Below are 20,267 nucleotides of genomic sequence, written 5' to 3' on the forward strand. Positions count from 1 at the left end.
GATTCCAGAGCATGGGAAGTCATTCTCGTTACTACTTTGTCACTATGCTCTTTTAGTATTTGTAGTTGTATTTTTTTTTTCTTCTTCATCATCGTTCATCATCGTTTTGGGCAAATCGCGAGTTTTCGTGTTAGTGTTGCGAAAGATCGATTACGGGCTGAATTAGAATTGCGAAATAATTTCGTGTTTGTTTATTAGTGTTGCGAGGCATTGATTACGTTTTAAATTGTGAAGAAATGATAATCGTGTTTGCTTTTTCGAGTTGCGAATTATGATACCGCGATTGTCTTTTGCAATTTTAATTGTGAATTTTTATAGTTAGTCTTAATGTCATACATTGTAAAATTTTCTTACTTTCTCTCTTCAAATTAAATTATAGATTCATTGCTTTTAACTAATTTTAGAATGTTAGAATGTTATTTGAAACAGTAGCTGTTAATAATTATTTTCAACTCAATTTGGTTTTAGAGTTAGTGTTGCGACATTATTTCATCGCGATTTCCAGTTACTTTTACTCTTGTTAGTGTTGCGATAATGAATGATCGCGTTTCTCGAAATAGCGTTGCGTTTACAAAATGCCCAAATTCTTCCACTAAATTCGTGGAATTCCTGCTCCTGGATCACCTGATGCAGCTACAAGAGCTGTTACTATCATCAGCAACTTCCAGCATGGTTGCATTGGACGCGTTGCAATTAGTGTTGCGCATTTTTAAAGATGAGTGCATAGATTAATAACGTTGCGTACTTACTTACGGGAGTTTTAAACATGACGAAGCACTCTTCGCGTTTGATTTTGAAAATTTCCTATTTCATAATTAGTGTTAGTGAATTAGTATTACGAAACAAGATACGTTTGTGTGCTCGGTTTCATAATGTCGATAATTGTACAATAGCCCTTCTGGTTATTGTATCGCGGTTTCCTTTTCAGTAGTCTAGTTCTTCTGGCTATTCATTTGTTTTTTTTCCAAATGTCGGGACTCTTTTAGTGGTGTGGAATTTCTGTGTTAAATTTTTTAAACTAATAATCCAACAAATAAGTCTGTTACAGATTTATCAATGGATCCATGTGGATGGATAAAAGATGGAATAATATGGATTGTGGAATTTAAAGGAAATGCCTATATTCTGCCTAATGGTAATTAAATACATCTTATTACATTTATTTAACAAATCTTTTTGACATCAACAAGAGAAAATTGTACGTAGAATGCACTAAATATAGAAAATTTTATGAAATATCCAAAACAGAATGCCCATTATATGACTGAAATAAATTTCTGCTTAAATTCTATTTCTCTAATTCTATTTTAGAAAAATATGAATTTGTAGAAGACATTTGCACTCTAGCAAATCTTTACAGTTACATTGTTTTATTTGATTGATGAAATCAATTAGTAGTCTAGCGATTTCTGATTGACATTTAAAATATTTGACTGTTTAATTGATTCAGGATAAATTTACTTTCATTTATTGTTGAAACTTCCTCTTTCCTAAAATTTCTTTCTCTCCTAAAATACTTGGTAGGGACTTAACGTTCAAGGGATATGTTAAAACAATATATAATAATAAAATAATAAATTCGAGGCGGGCTTCCAGAATTTCTGGAAGGATAGAAATTTGCACAATCTAAACTGAACTGTAGGTTGCGTAGTTTTTAGCTTGATATCGTTTTACAAACATTAAAGTTTTACCAGGTTTTACCACGAGAAGGTGACTATGCATGAGATCCGCCCCTAATCCCAACCACCCTCCATTATGCAAGCAACTCGGCATTCAATTTAATGAATTGCAGCATATTTTCTGAATATATAGATATATACATATTTTCACTTTTTGTAGAGATATTAGACTAAGTTTGGCTAAATTAGACTTAATTAGACTGCAGATAGTTTTAAATTGGGTTTTGTGTTATGTTGTGCTATGTTGTATTATGTTGTGATAGTTTTAAGTTGGTAATTAGATTTAAGCATAGCTAATTTCAAATATGCATTAGTATTTAAGTGCTTGCATAGTTAAGGGTAGTTAATATGAATTTAAATAAAATAAATGAAATTCTATATGAGACATATATTTATTTAAGCTTTTTAAGCTACTATTATGTAGTCAAACTTCTTCAGTTTCTTTTATTGTCTGGTTTGCATAACACTCAAGGTATTGAACGTTTTGCAAATATACAGTGGAAGAGCTATTTATTCATAAATTCTTGTTTTAAATTATTAAATTTTTGTTTGCAAAAGGAGGATGGGCCGCGGATAGGGTGGATTGGCAAGTGGTGAGACAGTCATTATTATTTGTGATACAATTACTATTGCATCACTATACGTTGCAATTATGAATTATGTAACAAATAATATGAGCTAATTGACAATCGCAGTTTATGTAATTAAAAGACCTATTAAGCTGTTAGAAAGACTTTTAAAATCACGGAAGGTTTAAGAAACTTTCTAAATAATTTAAAAAATAGTTGAAAGTTTATTTGGTTAGTTAATATTTATTAAAACAAAATTAACAAGTAAATTGCAAATAAAATGCAGTACTTGACGATCCGAATTTACTTCGAATCACGAGCAGAACAAATTCTACCACGACGCATAATTGTGAAAAAAAGAAATTAAGCATTAATTTACTGTAACAGTCTATACGTTTACACGTTCTTACAATACATTATAAATATTATACGTTATAAATTCTTCGAATCTTCCTGCTACAATTAATGAAGATGTTGTATTCGAATTGGAACCAAGATGGGAAATGAAGCCGAGTAGCATAAATAATAATCGTTCGAGGTAGCGAGTGATTTCTGTCATGGTGAATTAATAACGATTGATAATTTGTTGAATCCAGTCGAGATAATAAGAGACACGGGCGTATACTCCAGGAACGCCTGGTTGTCCACAGCCAATACCCCATGATACGATTCCTGCCAGTTGCCAACCACCATTGCGTTCACAGACCATCGGTCCACCGCCATCACCTTTGCAAGCATCCTTCCCTTCTTCTCCACCAGCGCAAATAAATCCAGGGTGCAAGTTGAAACTTGGACCTAATCTCGTTCGCCGCATTTGCTGTTCGCAAATCGCATTGCTGACCACAGGCACGTCCACTTCTTTCAAGATATTTTGATATTTTCCAAAGTCACCGAAAGCATCCTTGCCCCAACCAGTTGTCCAGCATCTAGATCATCACGATAACATGGTGAAAAACGTTGTGAAGATATTTACATAGTGGGGAAATTTTTATTTGCGAATTTTCAGCAAATTGCATTCTGAGTTCAAATGTTATTTTTTTTCCGTAATATAGAATATATTTCTTGAAGATTGTCATTATGATAGAAAGATACTTACCTGCTTCTAGTGAAATCGTCACGTTTGTCCGGTAAACAGGCAGGGCTAATGTGCGGATTCTTCTGAAAATCTACCTCATGATCGATCCTCAGTATCGCGATATCATTGTAAAGGGTACCGGCGTAGAATTCGGGGTGCACGTGAACATTTGCAACGTCACGTTCTATATAAGGGTAGAATTCAACGTCGTGGTTCACGTCCCATTCTCCTAGTCGTACGCGAAGATCTCGCGCTGCGTGGGTTTTTACACAGTGTGCTGCAGTGAGGATGTGTCGAGGAGAAATGAGAGTACCGCCGCACACGTACACGCTTTCCGTTGGATCCTTTTTCAATATCGCCACTTGCCAGGGATATTCGCCTATTGAAATGAAATTGAGCCTCGTCAATTTAAACTCGTCAATTTATCAATCTCATTACTTGGCAAATTACTGTCGAGCGAGAGAGTTGATTCGAGTTCACGTGAAGATTACGGAAGTACACGATGAAGGATTTCAGAATTCAAGCAATATGACAATTGGAAAGTCAACAAAAATGGAGTATTTTTTTCTCTACGCAGCCTTCAAATGCAGTGATCGAAAGAGCAACGAAATAATTTTTTTTACCGAATTCAGCGTCGCCGTCAACGTAAGAGGGTGTCTTGATCCTTCCATTTATTCCCTGAGTGTATCTGACTCCGCATTGACCTGGTCGTGGCCTCCTCGATGGTTGTCTTTGCGAACAGCAAACATAGCCAGGACCACAAGCTCGAGAAGAACCGACGCCTAGATATTGTCTCTGTCGAAAAAATTCAAAACTCTTCGCAACACTGCCGACTAACAAAGTTAATCACAATTGAATTATACTTATTAGGAATGCAATCGTGCGGTACGCACGAATTCCTTCTCCTTCATTACCCACGTTCGATCTCGATCGGTGATCGTGCGCGCCGATACTTACCTCCATTATACCTTCGGATAATTGCAACCGCGCCGAGTCTACGTCACGCTTTCTTCTATTCGGAAACGAAACTTTCCCATCGGTCCTTTCTTTCGGAACCGTTCGCTCGTTCGCATCGGCAGCTGGCGTTCTGCCGCCGTTGTTGCGCGCGTTATCACGATAATAGCCGTCGTAATCGTAATCGTAATCGTCATCGCCGTCTCGATGGTAATCTGAGTACTCGTTGGGATAAGGAGATTCGTAATGATAGAGAGGACGATGAGGTTTCACGTAGTACGGTTTCTCGTAAAATTCGACTGGTTTGGGTGGGTAATAATGCGGCGCGTAGTTGGCCCCGTAATTTTCGAACAGCGTTTGCTTCTTGTGCGAGAGCAGATGGCCGAGTTTCTGCACGATATTTCGGTTAGGCGTTACGTGAAAATTGACAAACGGTTTTACCACTTTGTCGCCGTACTCGTCTTTGGTGAACTGTACAGCTAGCAGAGGATTCACGGAAACCAGGCCTAAATTAATGCCCTGATCGACGGAACCGTAGCCTCTGTACGGATTTACCAGGACATTGTCGCCGTAAGGATTGATCGGGTACGGGCCACCGGTTTGCGGTAGACCGAAACTGATCCCCCAGGTCGGCTTGAGGTTTAATTTCGAAGAGTCCAGATCGCTAGCATCGAGTCTCTGCAACCAGAGAGTCGAACAGTCGAAGGATAGAGACCATGAGTTCCCCCGTATTGCATATCGGTTCGATATTATCACACTCGGGACCCGTTCTACTCGAAACGCTATTCGAAACGAAGCGACGATGACAATACGAACGATCATGTCGCGAGTACTGTGTCTTGTAATTATAAATCCACCCCAAAATTCTCGATTCTTATACAGGTATAAGACACAAGATTGTTGCAATTTCACTTATCCTTTCAATTTTTGCGTAATAAATTATTAGCTTTCTAGTCACGAATCAACTAAATTGAAACGTATAAGAATTGAAAATCTTGGGGCAGTTTTATATTCACGATCCGCAGTGTATTTAATCTGGAAAAATCAAGTAACGAGTTTCGAACAGCTCTTACCCCTTCTCCGTTCGACTTCTTTCTGCCTTCGATGCTTTCGTCGCTAATTGCCTCCCTCTTGTTCCTAACATCTGCTTGTTCTTCCGTTGATTGTTCCTCCTCGGCAGAAATTTGGGAAGCGTTCGAGTCGACCTCTCCATTCTTCGCTATCTGCACGATCGTAGTTGTTCCATTTGCTCCAGTCTTCTCTGCCGCTATTATTCCCTCAGCTTCGATATTTTTATTCAAATTACGAGGATCAATGGCAAGGAACAAGTCGTCTTTACGTCCTGCGTGTTCGCGCGGACATTGTTCGTACGGTACGCAAACGCATTCTCCGTTAGCCGTGAAGAAATCATTTTTGAAGGCATCGTTGTCGTTACCGTTCCCGTACAAGAAGTTGTTGGTCGATCCGGAAGCGAGATAATCGTTGGAAGAAGCGTGAACCGCATTGGAAGAGACGTAGTTGCCCGCAGTGAAGTATTTGCCAGTCTTGTGGCTCTCTGGCTTGGTGTAGCCGAAGTCACGCGTTGGTTTCTCGTAGACCGGATACTTGTCGGCGTAGCTACTCGCCGACGCGGAACTGAATCCGTTCGCCTCGTTTTCTCCTGGCCCTTTCACTTTGAACGCTTTCTTGTAATCGTCCAAATCTTGGAACCCACCGCCAAGTACCCCAGAGCTAGGGATGTCGTAGCTTGTGCCTATGTTTCCGTAACTGGACCCGTAACTAAGAGGCCCAACCCCTTGACTGATCGGGTTTGCGCCGAGCGACGACCCACCAGCTATCGTTGCGCCAACAGTGCCATCAGAGTGATGATAATGGTGGTGAACGTGTTGTTGAACAGCGTCAGAACCGACCGACGGTCTCAACGCGATTTGCTTCTTGTCGATGAACTGACTATTGCTTTCGAAGTCGAAACTTTCGCTTAGGGATCCTGTCTCGTAGACTGGCTTCGAGGAGAATGCGGGAGGACCGGGTTTCTTGAACGCAGGATAAGAACCGATTAGACCGGGTGGAGGACCGAATGATGATGGAGGATGTGGAGCACTACCGGCTCCATAGATCACTTCCGGTGGCGGTCCAGACGAAACAAAACTAGGTGGTGGTGGTGGTAGTGGCGGTGGTGGTAGTCCTGGTCTTGTTGAACCGTATGGTCGTTTGATTGGAATGGCTGGCAGAGGTCTTCCAACGGGTTTGATGGTCACCGGTTGAGCGTAAATTATATCTTGGGGATATATTCCGCGATGAGGTGAATAGTAAGGGCGACGTCCCTCGACGTTCTCGCACTGCGGAATGTTAGAATTTTACTTATCAATCCTGCACGTTTCATCGAAGAGAAGAGAGAGACAAAGAGAGAGAGATGTTATTCGATTAAATTATTTCCGAAGCTATTCCGATATTGTCATTTTGTTCCGATATTGTCATATTGCGTGCTTGATACTCACGTTCATCAGTCCAAGAGAGCACAGCTTGTCCCTGATGTACGTTCGAGCAATCGTCTCGTTTCCCAATTGAAGCGCGTTCTTTACGTCCGGGTCTGCATACAGTTGATCGAAGCCCTCGATGTTGCGACCCTGTCGATTAGAGACGAGAATTTCATCGACCACCGATTCCACCTACGATAGAAACATAGCTGTCTCGTTAATTTAACAAAATAAGGGAATTTTGCTATAGTTAAATCACATAACAAGATGTTCCAACTAGATTCATTACCGATCGTTGTTCGTTAGGTGGATTGACAATTTCGATGTTTCCATTTACATTTGCATCAAAAATAGCTCTTTTATCCTGAGTCTCTGCTTTGTCTTGATTATCGGATTCGCTGGTTGGTATCGTGTCTTCTGTTTGCCACGACCATTCGGGATTATTCACTGTCACTTGTGTGGCAAAACCATGAACGACTATACCCAGTAACCAAACGAACCGCAACATCATTCTAGAAAGAGAAAAATCAATGGAAAATTATTTACTGATTTGCAATTCGAATGCCACTGTAGAAAGTGTTCGGATTCGAGAATCGTTTCATGTCGAAAGCGCATCTTACTTATTGTCGTAACTACTCAAGAATTTCTCGTAACCGAAGATCTAGCGCGTTAGAATTTGAGAGTAGTTTTATTAGATCTTTTCGAATTTTGTTATAATGTATTTTAAAAATCTATCGTTGTGAGATTTACTATTTTATAATGATAAAATAATAATAATAGTGTAATACAATAATTATAATGTGATATAATAATAAAATAATAAATATAATATAACATAAAAATACAGTTTTTTCGCGATATAATTACAGATTATAAGTAGATATTAAAAATGTAACTTTTAGAGTAACTTTTAGCGTTTCACTTACCTCGAACGTTTAGTTTCGAAAAAATTTTCGGGATTATCGATCGTGACGTGTTTCAAATCGAAGAAAGTGCCGCGAAAAAGGTGGTTGCCGGCGGATCGTGCGGAGGTCTCGAACAATAGTGACGGCCGACCGACAAACCGTCCAACGAAAGCGAGAGGACGTTGGGAGAAAGTCGCTAAACTGGTCTTTGCGTGATACTCCGCGTCTCTTACACGTCTACATTAGCATCTGTGTGTTTTCCAAGTGGGCGTTCTTTCGAAAATTTAGACCGCGGTGAAAGTTGTTACGTAATATTTTCCCGGTGTAAACAATTTGCGTCGCGCCCGTTGAATGTCAAGCAGAAAAAAAAAATCGAAAAAGGAAATGGATCGTCGGACAATATCATCGAGTCGAGCGGTGAGTTTGAAATAACGCGGGTGAAAAAAAAAAAAAAAAAGAGAAAAATGAAAGAAAAAGGAAAAGTATTGAGGATCGAAGATGAAGATCGAAGAGATATGAAAAGTAGAATCCTGTTTGGAGATTCTTACCTTAAATGTTATCGCGATTCAAAGTTGTTGCCGCTAATTGAAGATCTTTGTAACCGGTGGCCCAGACAGGGAACGTTTGCGATGCGTCGAGTTTCACTCTCTAACCAAACGCTTTCTCCATGAACGAGGTTACTCTGCGCGTTCACCGATGCCATTCCTATCTTATATAGACGTCCCTTTCGAAGATGCTGAGAACCAAGCAAAAGAACTTGCGGTGGGGTTACACTTGTGACTCATAGCAGCCGGACGTCCGTTTCGGATAGGTTCCTCGAAGTACGCGTCGTGTACTTTTGTATCGAACGCTCGTGTAAAATTCGCGCCACGCCACGCGATTGGCCAATGCGAGTCGCGTCGCATTGTATGATTTTTTTTCCCTCAACTTTCCACGCATAATTACGCTTTGAACGAACTTTCTATCAAAGGAAACGTCGACGAGTAGAAACGAAAACGAAATGTCAGCGAACTTCCATGGATTTCCCTGCTTGTGATAGTTCGACGTTGCAAATTGCGAGGGTGATCTCCTATCGAGATGATGTCTGCATATTGACAATCTATGACGATGAGAGTTAGATCGATAACAAAAAAAGGAAAAAGAAGAGAAAGAAGAAGCAGTGATTTGTTGCGTAGATGCAAATTTATGGATCGAATGACGCGGCACTAAGCGGCGTAGGTGCGTACAGATCTACGCAAGCACATTGTGTAACGCGTGGATTTTCGTTAACTTACTTACATAACGTCGATCACCGAGCGTCCTCGTTTAAAAACAAACCGACCTTAGATTTAAGTATGGTATGATCGATTTGGAAACATAATAACGTTTAACAATTTTATTATTAAATTTTGACAGTCACATTATTCAGCCAAACGTTATAATACTAAAGAATCTTACTATCAAGTAGCAGCGCAAGTATCAACCGAATTTAATTCGGTTTTCATTTTTAAACTAAATTCGTTGCGTTACGAGTCGGCAGGAAATCACGGAGTGCGATCCGATTGAACAAGAAAGTTGATGGTTTCTCTCTGTTATCCCGCTACAATGGGAAAGTAAAGGAACCACTGGTCCAGCTTTAAAGCGTTCCGTGTTTGGATGCTTCGACCTTTTGATACGTTTCCTGACTAACATTTTTTTCAAGCCGACGGTTATTTTCGAACGCCTCCACAAAAACCATTTTCATAGCGAGTTGATCGACGTCGCGCTTTCGAGATCCGGGAGAAAGTGTTCCTTGGTTTATCCAACTGTCGCGATCAGTTCGACAAATGTCCATCGATAAAAGAAGAAAATGAGGAAAACGAAGGAAATTGTTTTTACTGCGTGAGATTTTGTGAATTCAACCAGAGAGGTCGGATCCAAGTTAAATTGCCAGCAATCGTGAAACATTGGATACGAATGTGTACGGTATGTACAACATCGTGCCGTGTTCAGTTACGTAACCTGGATTTTCCACCCTCTCTCGTAACCCTCTGGGTTTTACGCGTGCCAATTTATGCGATCGCAGTGAAATCGTCATTGAATTACCTTTGCGAAAGTTTCTGGGAAAACCAGCAAGTCGGAGGAATGTTCCAATTATTGAAACTAATTTCATAACGTCGGAATATAATCAAAATGTCAATTCAATTCATCGTTTTTCTATAGAAATTTCGCTTTTAGAATTGACGACTTCAAAAATTTATGATTTCTGGGAAAATCTTGCGTTCACTGATACATGTTTTACATTTTCGGCGACGAGGGAACAAATATTACGAACTACGGATTACGTACGACAGGTCGAAGCGTATTGTTATTCTACGTGCGTCATCTTCGCATCGCCTGAAAAGAGTTTCGTTAGCAGCCCAGAGAGAAAGCAGGCTTCATTTTCACTTTCGATTTCGATGCACGTTGAAGGAAGGCGGAGGAAGGGTACAAATATACTCGAACAAAGCATCGATTTTCATGAGCTGATGTATATTTGATATGGATTAAACATTAGGTGATGCGTCAAGGGGATTTATCGGTGCACGATACATGAGGAGATGACTGATGGTGAGGAAGGAGGTCGTTTTCTCCATGTTGGTACACGCTGGACTCGTCGAGCCGCGTTACCACCTGAATCCAACGACGAGCGACGATTCACGGTTCACGATGCTAGTAGATAATGCGATATCCGTGCTGCTCGATCGAGTAAGTGGAAGGTGCTGCTGCTAGTTCGAGCGCTGGTAACGCGTAAGCGTACGGCGACACCTGAAATGGAATCGAAGTTACCTCGAGTGCGCGAGAGAAACTTGGAGAGGCTTGCTCAGTCGAACATGAAGTCTCCAAGACTCGTACCGCTTTATAGATTTGTAAATTCTAATATTTTATTGTACCTGATCTGGTATGCCAGATTCTATTCACGAAACGTCTTGCGATTAATACTAAAACTAGCAGAGAGAGGGAGAGAGAGAGGAGTCAAAATGATCAATATTTTCCAGCAAAAATTTTATGAACTTGTAACGCTGCATTTTTTTGGAGATATCTTCTATTATATTATATACACATTTTTCTACTACGAGTTTTATATTGTTGAATTAAAATCCGTGAACATACCTGTAAAGGCGATAAGACGGGCGCAGCGGCTAGCCAATGCGCCAGTTTCGTCGTCGAGGCTGGTGTTTTTATCTCGGTTATCGTGGTGAGAGCTTTCGCCGACGCGGCGGATCTTGCTGGTGGTAGAGACGAAGACGACGAGTCTAAAGCCGGTGCTGGCGTCGGTGCTGGGGTTGGCAAGCTGGCAGATCCTTCGGAAATCTCCGCTCTAGGTGCCGACGGAGACGTCGGAGCGGTGTGAACCGTCGCGATCGCGACAATAAGAACGATCTATAAAAAGGGAAGGTGGTTGTTTTTCGACAGACCAAGACAGCTACGATTCAGTCGATTTTTTTCTTTTTCTTTAAACACGTCGGGTTGTAGTTACGGTGGATGCACGTTCTGACGAGTAGACTAGAAAATTTGAAAACCGAAATGCTAAGAGCCAGAATTGGATGTCTACGGAGATTCATGCTTTTATGGAATCTATTTTATGTATTAAATGTTACAAATATTACATTTCGTACATTATGTTTTACATATTCTGCGTAGTCTACGAATTTTTAAATCTTTAAATTTTCCATCAGCAGTAAGTAATTTCAATTCACAAGTCACATTGGTCTGTAAATTAAAAAATGCAAAAAGAATAGGCTTACACTGTTTTTTTTTTTTTTTTTAATTTACCACGGAATTTACCATTATTTGTGGAAGTAAATCATCGTTTTTCGAAAATCAATCGTGTATTAGGACGACAGTTCGTCAGAACGCAGATCCACTGTAACCATAGCCCTAGGAAAGGCCTTTACTCACGAATTTAAGCATGATGATTCCGAGTTTTCTGTATCCACGCGTCAAGATGCTCCTTTATTTCTGGTCGAGGATCGACTCGGATCTCTCGTACTTATACAGATCTTGTTGGTGCTGTAAAAAGGAAACCCGTCCTCGTCCACGAGTAGGGAACCCAAGTCCCTACACGACTTTGCATTCCGCCTCGACTTTAGGGGCGGGACTTATCCTGTAACTTGGCTTTACCTTGAACCGCTGTGAAAAATCCTAAGGAACGTTTTTTTCGACTTCTAGCTCGATAATTCAGTCAAACGATCTTGCAATATATTCAACCATTTATTGCCAAAAGGAATTTTGGAGTCGAAAATTCTTCGTAAGCTTGAAAATTTCGACGATAAAATGAAAATTTTGACGGTATACGGGCGCTCGTACCATCTAATTCTACATCAAAGAAATCTTCCACAAAGAACGACGAAAAATAGAATCGTCAAGGCGCAATAGTCGAAAAGTGAGTTCAGAGATAATAAATATCATCGTATTTACATCACAGCAAGCACTGGTTGACACAACCGGATGAAAGTGATATAATACATTGACATCGAGATACAGAAGAAAATTGCTTTCCATAATTATCGATACGTTGAACCTTCTGTTACCGGATTTTTTAATTAAACAGCAATAGTATTTTTATCGAACACTGCATTTTTTGCTATCATTGGATATCGGGGGACATTGGAATTTACTTAATTTTGGAGTTTTTTTTATTCGATTTAACTTTATCGCTAGTTTGTGTCAGAGAGAATGCAAAATGCGAAATAAAATGCATTGCAACGTAAATTTGAGGACACCATTTGAGGGTTGATCACCTATTAAAAGTTCCCGGAAAGGAAGACAATGGAAATATAAATTTTCGCGTAAAACACGGTGCCGATAGCCTCAGGCGAGGAAGGGATAAGGGCGTGCCTGTTTGGACGACAAAAATCAAGTTTATAATTGTAACCGGTTGGCGGGTTGCTTGTCCTTAAACTCGAGGTCAGGCAAACTACCCAGGAAATTTCTCGAATATTCAAAATCTTCCTATATTTTCCACTTCATCATCTCGCGTCATTCTAACTTTCAACCGGTTCTACATTTTCAAATAAATTACAACCTTCAATTAAATTTCAACTCCAGCATCTTTAAATCCAATTTCGAAGCTCGTGGAATAAATCAAATATTATCGAAAAAGCCTCGAGAACATTTCCAATATCGTCCTTCTAATTAAGGGAAACGATTTCAAAAAAAAAGCAGTAGGATAAATTACTAGGAACTGCTAGAGACCAGACTAGGAAATAAGAAAGTCAAAGGAGAAAGAAAGAAACATCTTTAAAATTGAAAATTAGCAAAAAATTTATTGAAGATAATTAGCCGATAGCGTCGATTCTCGAGTCGTGTCCGGATGCCAGGTGGAATGATCCTCGGTCATCGACGTGGTCGTTGAGAGCACGGTCGACTAGAGCTGCTGGCGATGTGGACCCGTTGTTTTTCATCTTGGTGTTTTACGAAGTTGGTATAGCTCAGTATGCGACGACCGGGGCGTGTGCGAGGACGGTTGCGGCCGGTGCAGCGGCGACGATGGGAGCGGCGGTCTTGACGACGGCTGCAGTCGCTACTGGAGCTGCGATGTAGGGTGCTGCGGCCACTACCGGGCTCCTGACCGAGAGTTTGTAGGTGTTGGCGTAGCTGGTGGCAACGGGTACAGTGTGAGCTACTGCGAGAGGTGCAGCGGCGACAGGTGCCGCGACGAGAGGAGCAGCGTGGTAGGCTGCTGGTGCGGCGGCCAGGAAACCTGGTGCAGGTTCCGGTGCTGGGGCGGCCAGGGCACAGGCGAAGAGAGCGAACAGAGCGACGATTTTATTCATGGTTGTGGTAGATAGTCGTGCGGTTGCTCAACAGAGAAAAAGATAATGAGACTTTGAGAAGGTTCGTGCTATAACAGCTGAGATTGCTGAGAGCCGAATGATGCTTGACCAGCGGAGTCGCTACCCTTTTATCCTCCCGAGTTGACCTCTCCCACCTCGTGCTTCGATCATACAGTTACAACACCTACTCCTGATTCGACTAGCCAGAACGAGACTGTTCGCTACCACTCTTCCCACTACCTTCGGTTACTAGAAAGATTCAGGGTCCTTTCGTTTCGGTTCGTACAACATGTGGGGAGAACATTGCCAAGGATAATGGAGATCTTGATCTGGATCCGCGTGCAACGTACTCGAAACGTACTTTTCTTTCTTTCTCTCTCTTTCTCTCTCTTTCTTTTTTCTTTTTTTTTTTACGCTTTGGTTACAACACCACAAAGACTGTAGATCTTACACCGCATCTTTCTTATTTCTATCGACATCATCATCGGCGCTAGAATCTAGCTGATCCAGAACTACCACACTCTCTACGAGTAGCTGCTAACTGTATCTATCGGTGATTATAGGATCTATCGGCGACGTCTATAACGAGCGAATATCCTTCGTATTTCGAGATAATTTCAGTTAGTTAACCGGACCGTTCGTTAATTAATATACGCGAGCCTCGTCCCGTAATCCGTTCTCTATTTCCACGCTAACGTAACGCGCCAATACCGATGGAAGTTAATGCCGATACCGATTACGTTATACAGACATCGTGTTTACTTCGAGCATCGGACGCGATTAAGTAACAATTGGTAAGCCGTATGTTTTAAACGCCCACTACGCTACTACCGTAACGAGACGCGTCGCGACGCATCGTTTAGAGGGAGGCCGCGTTGCACCAGGTTAAAGGCGAAAAAAACGGGGCCTGACGTTGTTGTGACACTGTTGTTTGCGAAAGCGGTGACGATCGCCTTGATTCGATTGTGCGACCGCATGCGTTCACGCATAATTTGCCAGGTGCTGGCCGGCTTCTTTCCGGAACCAGTCCACCTCATCTAAATTTTTCTCCCGCCGTTTCACCTCCCCCTGCCCGGCTCTCTTCTTTTCGATCTCATTAATCTTTCTGTCAATGACTAGCCGCGTACTTCGTGGCAAGGTCGCGTTTCGTGTAAACTTGTTCGAGCTCTTAACGCCACCGTCAGTGAACGCCATCCGACATGAAATTCGTCCTCCACGAGCTTATAGTTTTCTTTTTCATCTTTCTTTTCCTCCATCATCTTTGATTTTTTCTCATTTCGGCCTTCGATCGTCTGGTCGACACATCGACAGCTTTCGATTGCGTACAAGGAACGGTCGATCATCGGAGGCCGAATCGGCGTAAGATATCGCTGATAGCCTAGCAACGCCCAAATCCGGAATGCCTTGGCCTCACCCGACAGATATCGTGCGAAAGGACTTTCGGATTATGACACCGAGCGACAGGATTTTTCGAGACTCTTGAAACGCTCCTCTGGGCGTCTCTTTGAAAAGTTGACCAGCTCCTTCGGATGGGGGATGCTACGGTATAAAAGCGAGCAGCGTCGTTCGTCGATCGAATCGCTGTTTGCATCGCGATCGCGGCAATGTCGCGTGTCGAGAGTATTGTCGTAAGTACTTAGGGCGTTGGCTTTCGCGATTATCGCCTCGACTCGGATTAAGTTCGCTGATCGAATCGCTTTCGATGGCTATCGCCGCCTGAAATCGCGATACGTATCGCGCACATTTTCGTTTGCTGGTTTTATCGTCGATCACAGACGTCGACAGCCAATTTCGTGTTCTTTTCGACAGTCTTTAAACTGCGCTGCGATCGGTCAAATTTCTGTCGCCGTGCAGACAAACGGATTTCCAGTAATCGATAGTTGCAGTCTATTTCCATCTGCTTCGGTTATATCGGCGCGCTCGTAACTTGTTTTCGACGCACATAAGTACTTAAATGGTTACATATTAGATTCGTGGCTCGATATAGTTTTGCGGGAGGGGGGGGGGGGATATAGCTGGAATAGACATTCTCTTCGATAATGAGAAGAGCGAAGCCTCGGCCAGATCAGTCGACTTTCTGGCAACCCCTGTATGACATGGCAGTTATGATTCTGGAACGCATCGTGTTGCGTAATTGAACCGAATTTTAACGAGAAGAAAAAGTGGGGCTTCAAAAGTTAACAAAACTGTTTCGCAATGTCCGAGTTTCTAATTTTTCCTAAATTTGGAAACGCGTATGAAACGATAGAAGTTACAAAATATTTATACGACTAATCATCTTGAAACTTACGAATGTAATAAATATCTTTGCAACATCTGTATGCGTTTCTCAAATCTCTTTATTGCACATTATACGCTTTTGAAAGGTTTCTACAAGTGTCCAGATACTTTCGTAAGCAACTGACAGGAAACTCGACCACATTGAACGGAGATTCAAGGGGTAAAATTGGAACACGCTGTAACTCGAGAAACCGAGAGGAAGAAATTGCGTACGAAAGGACCAAAAAAGATGTACAAAGACGATAAATAACTTGAAAAGCGAGGTCTTGAACATAATGTTGTCTGTTCGTGCCTGGCTAACCGCGAATGTAGTAATCTTGATGGGACCTCAACCGATCGAATGTAGAACGCCATAGCCCGTGAAAGAACCACGAACCACCTCGAATATAACAATATCCCGTTGACAATGCTATCGTTTCATTCTCTCGCGGAATGCTCGATGATTCATGGTCGATGGTTGAAACTTCGACGTGTACGCTTTCATCGCCGATGTATCAGCGGTATTTACTGCGAGACTCACAGACCATGCAGACGTGCATAGATGCATGAGAAACTTTCCGCTAAACGGATCAAGGGGAACGAGATTTATCGATAGTTGCGTCGTCAGCCGACTATAATTACCGAGAACAATTGAAGTTCACACGGGAAAAATACGATAAGTCTTTCTTTCCTGACTATAGCGTCATTCGATGGCCAAAAAGAGATATTTCAACAAGGGAACGTTTCTTTAAACGAAACCTCAGCCGCACGTAGCTTTCTTCAAGATATTATACATTTTTATTGACTCAATTTTCTTCTAAGTTAGTATTATTAATTCAGATTTATAAAAACTTTCGATGTTAAAATTCAAGTTCTTAAATTGTAGCTGTTACGCATAGTCGTAATTACGTATATCTCGACAACGATTTTCGGGTTGCTTATCTCAAGGTGAATTCTCGTACTCGGAGAACTGGTATAAGAAAATTGCACGAATTTACGTAATTACGATGATTAATCATAACGTGCGACGTAAGATCTTTCGGTACTTTCATCGTGTTTTTCACTTGTTCAACTCGCCAAGAAAAAGATCATATTGTGGTTGATTTTTTTTATATATTATATTGAAAAAACGTAGTTGATGCGTTATTTTTTTTCCTCTAGAGATACAATAATGCTGACTTATTGTTAGAAGACAAGTTATGGATAGTTAGGAGAAGGGTGTGGTGGAAGAGTTGAGAACGTGTGAAGAAAATGAAATCTATTTTAATTCGTGAAACCAGTTCGTGTGATACATGCGTATTTTTATAACGAACGACTTGTTATATATATTAACTTGTTAACTTGTTTTATATATATATATAGTTTTGTAGAAATAATTCAAGCTCACGGATGTTCACCCTCGGCCTCTTCCTCTTCGTCATATTCGCCCTCTTCTTCGGCGGTGGCTTCTTGATATTGCTGGTATTCGGATACCAGGTCGTTCATATTGCTTTCAGCCTCGGTGAATTCCATTTCGTCCATGCCCTCTCCTGTGTACCAGTGCAGGAAAGCCTTCCGCCTGAACATCGCCGTGAATTGTTCCGATACTCTTTTGAACAATTCCTAAATTCACGCAAAAATACGGATCTGTATAAAACTGTTTCTTTCGCTTGGGACAATCGTAACTAATTAAATTGATTCAGTTGGAGGTAGTCGAGTAAACGACGCGGTCGTAAAATCAGCAAAGAGTTAATTTCCAGCGTCGACGCTCGCATAATAATTGAAATATTTTGAAATAAAGAGCTCGAACCAGTTTCAGAGTTCTCTTTTTAGAAAGTATACTTTACTCTTATGTGACTATGAAAATTAAAAAGTCACTAGCGGATTGTGAATTTGTGCAAAAATTTGCGTGTTACGTTAAAGTATATAAATTATTTAAAACAGAGTGTACATTAATATCTGCGAACATCTACATACTATAGTCGTCACGAATTTGTTAAAGACCCTGAGGCTTTCGTTTGGGAATCGTTTGGTACCTTGTGATATTATGAAAATCTCATCGATTACAGATAAACTGATGTTAATGCGAATTTCTGCTTTTATGGATGCCAATTAAAGAACTGAAGTTCAATTACAACGGCGGTTGTATCTTTCAGTTTAACAACGAACATCAAGCAGAGTGATTTGTGCAGTCCAAGGCATAAATTGCTTGTAAAAAGCAGGACGTATGGTCCTGGGTGTGGCTCGATAATGGATACGGCCCCGTTAACCAACAAAACTGTAATTTACGACTGCGTTTCATATTCGAGAATATCCGAGTATACCTGAATGGCCGTCGAATTGCCGATGAAAGTTGCCGACATCTTTAACCCACGCGGAGGGATATCGCAGACGGCGGTTTTGACGTTACTGGGGATCCACTCGACGAAGTAACTACTGTTCTTGTTCTGTATGTTGAGCATTTGTTCGTCCACCTCTTTCATTGACATCCGGCCTCGAAACACAGCGGCGACGGTCAAGTAACGACCGTGGCGAGGATCGCACGCTGCCATCATGTTCTTCGCGTCGAACATTTGCTGGGTGAGCTCTGGCACCGTGAGAGCTCTGTACTGCTGCGAGCCTCTGTCTCGAGAAAAACGACACACCCGGAGAAATGACGAACTTTCGTTACTTACTGGCGATCAAAGACGATAAACGGTCATGTGATACTACACCTGGAGGTCAACGGTGCAAAACCAGGGATGAAGAAGTGCAACCGGGGAAACGGTACCATATTTACAGCGAGTTTGCGTAGGTCAGCGTTTAGCTGACCAGGGAATCTCAAACACGTGGTCACACCGCTGAGCGTCGCGCTCACCAAGTGATTCAAATCACCGTAGGTCGGCGTTGTTAACTTCAAAGTGCGGAAGCAAATGTCGTAGAGGGCTTCGTTGTCGATACAGTAAGATTCGTCCGTGTTCTCGACCAATTGGTGCACGGAGAGGGTGCAGTTGTAGGGTTCGACCACGGTATCCGATACCTGTAAACACAGGTGATTTATTTCTACGATTCCTTACGATGGTAGATCGCCAAGTACTTGGTTCAGAAAATTGGTAAAATTTCGCTTAGAAATAAAAAGTAATATCTGAATTTTTTTTTTTTGCATTTTAAGTAAAATTGTCAACAAAGAATGCTCTCTATGAGATGAATTGAATAAATGATATTGCAAATTTACTATTACTACCACGGGGTGAAAGAAAATACCTTCGGGGAGGGTACCACGCTGAACGTCATCATAATTCTATCCGGGTATTCTTCGCGAATCTTGGAAATAAGCAACGTGCCCATTCCGGCACCGGTCCCTCCACCAAGAGAGTGAGTCAACTGAAAACCCTGAAGGCAATCGCAGCTCTCAGCTTCCTTCCGTACAACGTCCAGGACCGAGTCGACGAGTTCCGCTCCCTCAGTGTAGTGTCCTTTGGCCCAATTATTCCCAGCGCCGCTTTGTCCAAAAACGAAATTGTCCGGTCGAAATATCTGACCAAACGGCCCGGAGCGTACCGCGTCCATGGTTCCGGGTTCCAAATCGACCAGGATCGCTCTCGGGACGTACTTTCCCCCTGACGCCTCGTTGTAATAAACGTTTATACGTTCCAGCTGAAGATCGGAATCACCGTGATAGGTACCCGTTGGATCGATACCATGCTCGTCAGAAATTACTTCCCAAAACTGTTGAAAGATCGTGAAAATTGAGACTCTGTCGAAGGGGATGAAATTAAAAATGAAATTTGAACAGTTTGCAGCGATGAGACGGTAGCTCCGATAAAAGAGTATATTATATATTAGTAAATTGGTAGTATTAAATGATCGACTCGATTTTCATTGACCTGGTGTTTGCACAGAAATTACTGAGACGTGAAGCTGAATCTTCGTCTGTTTACTTTAATTTCAGCAAACGTCCTGCTAACATTTAATGGATTTACGACAAAATGTCGAATTCGTCATTTGTTAATTTTTAGACTTTATAAATGACCTTTGAAAGGAAATTCCAGGATTTAATTAAGAATTTTTTTTCATCGCGATGTTACAGTTCTTATTTCAATATTAAACATACGCAGCATTCCCTGTTATTTTACGATTTGGTACTTAATCGAATAGAATCGTTTAATAAAATACCTTGGCCCCAATTTGATTGCCGCATTGACCAGCTTGGAGATGGGCGATCTCACGCATTTTTCCAGTTTCCTCTTTCTACGACCTTTGTAGAATCTCTGTTCACTTTCCTCTTATCTCTATTCTTCTTGAATTTCCTTTATTATACAAAATTTTTGAAAAATTAGCACGATGCTACGAATTCTTCTTAAGCGTATGCAAGAACGTGAAAAAGCACGAAACCAGCGAGACTAATCAACGAGTTGTCGTTTGTTTCACGGTTGCCTTGGATCTTTTGTCTCCCATCGCTTGTCTCGCCAAGTTCAACTCTCTATCTATCTCGCTCTCTTTCCTTTCTCGATACAATCGAGATCGAAACGTTCTGAGCTGGGCTGGGAAGAAATAGTAAATATGAAATAGAATGTGAATATTTTTATTTTCTCATGTGTGTAGTTACATATG

At 41.4% G+C, this 20,267-nt stretch overlaps 4 protein-coding genes across 6 annotated transcripts in view; all 4 read right to left on the reverse strand.

The window, feature by feature from the left end:
* LOC122532294 overlaps nt 1–8,474 on the reverse strand; it is a 12,763-nt gene extending 4,289 nt beyond the window's left edge. Inside the window, exons 1-8 of one of the 3 annotated variants that reach the window (XM_043660952.1) lie at nt 8,208–8,463; nt 7,044–7,266; nt 6,776–6,946; nt 5,351–6,616; nt 4,281–4,955; nt 3,947–4,118; nt 3,345–3,702; nt 2,822–3,174 (exon numbers count right to left, since the gene is read on the reverse strand). In XM_043660952.1, coding sequence (XP_043516887.1) covers nt 2,822–3,174; nt 3,345–3,702; nt 3,947–4,118; nt 4,281–4,955; nt 5,351–6,616; nt 6,776–6,946; nt 7,044–7,265 — 3,217 coding nt within the window. In that variant the 5' untranslated portion in view covers nt 7,266; nt 8,208–8,463. Of the gene's footprint in view, nt 1–2,471; nt 3,175–3,344; nt 3,703–3,946; nt 4,119–4,280; nt 4,956–5,350; nt 6,617–6,775; nt 6,947–7,043; nt 7,267–7,680; nt 7,823–8,207 lie in introns of those variants that run through there. The other 2 variants (XM_043660951.1, XM_043660950.1) reach the window with 2 other exon arrangements.
* A 1,625-nt stretch (nt 8,475–10,099) lies between these two features.
* On the reverse strand, nt 10,100–11,857 carry LOC122532312 (eukaryotic translation initiation factor 3 subunit F-like). The gene is made up of 3 exons (XM_043660987.1): nt 11,560–11,857; nt 10,771–11,040; nt 10,100–10,425 (listed from the first exon to the last, which is right to left on the reverse strand). Exons 1-3 carry the CDS (start codon nt 11,569–11,571, stop codon nt 10,330–10,332), a joined length of 378 nt encoding a protein of 125 aa, XP_043516922.1. The 5' UTR covers nt 11,572–11,857; the 3' UTR covers nt 10,100–10,329.
* A 1,042-nt stretch (nt 11,858–12,899) lies between these two features.
* Nucleotides 12,900–13,550, reverse strand: LOC122532314 (cuticle protein 38-like). Its single transcript, XM_043660990.1, has one exon. It carries the CDS (start codon nt 13,434–13,436, stop codon nt 13,092–13,094), a length of 345 nt encoding a protein of 114 aa, XP_043516925.1. The 5' UTR covers nt 13,437–13,550; the 3' UTR covers nt 12,900–13,091.
* A 3,426-nt stretch (nt 13,551–16,976) lies between these two features.
* On the reverse strand, nt 16,977–19,898 carry LOC122532317 (tubulin beta-4B chain-like). Its single transcript, XM_043660992.1, has 5 exons — nt 19,830–19,898; nt 18,918–19,382; nt 18,389–18,693; nt 17,999–18,296; nt 16,977–17,297 (listed from the first exon to the last, which is right to left on the reverse strand). Exons 1-5 carry the CDS (start codon nt 19,884–19,886, stop codon nt 17,079–17,081), a joined length of 1,344 nt encoding a protein of 447 aa, XP_043516927.1. The 5' UTR covers nt 19,887–19,898; the 3' UTR covers nt 16,977–17,078.
* Nucleotides 19,899–20,267: the final 369 nt, after the last annotated feature.

The sequence above is a fragment of the Frieseomelitta varia genome, unplaced genomic scaffold (genome assembly GCF_011392965.1).
Source record: "Frieseomelitta varia isolate USP_RPSP 00005682 unplaced genomic scaffold, Fvar_1.2 scaffold_447, whole genome shotgun sequence".
Lineage (NCBI taxonomy): Eukaryota > Metazoa > Arthropoda > Insecta > Hymenoptera > Apidae > Frieseomelitta > Frieseomelitta varia.

Coding starts and splice junctions, on each gene's coding strand:
- LOC122532312 (XM_043660987.1), bottom strand. Junction 10,426..10,770: donor CCGTCTTATCGCCTTTACAG/GTATGTTCACGG, acceptor ATTCCATTTCAG/GTGTCGCCGTACGCTTACGC.
- LOC122532314 (XM_043660990.1), bottom strand. CDS start 13,436: ATGAATAAAATCGTCGCTCTGTTCGCTCTCTTCGCCTGTGCCCTGGCC.
- LOC122532317 (XM_043660992.1), bottom strand. CDS start 19,886: ATGCGTGAGATCGCCCATCTCCAAGCTGGTCAATGCGGCAATCAAATT. Junction 18,297..18,388: donor TTTGCACCGTTGACCTCCAG/GTGTAGTATCAC, acceptor TTCTCGAGACAG/AGGCTCGCAGCAGTACAGAG. Junction 17,298..17,998: donor GCAATTCGACGGCCATTCAG/GTATACTCGGAT, acceptor GCGTGAATTTAG/GAATTGTTCAAAAGAGTATC.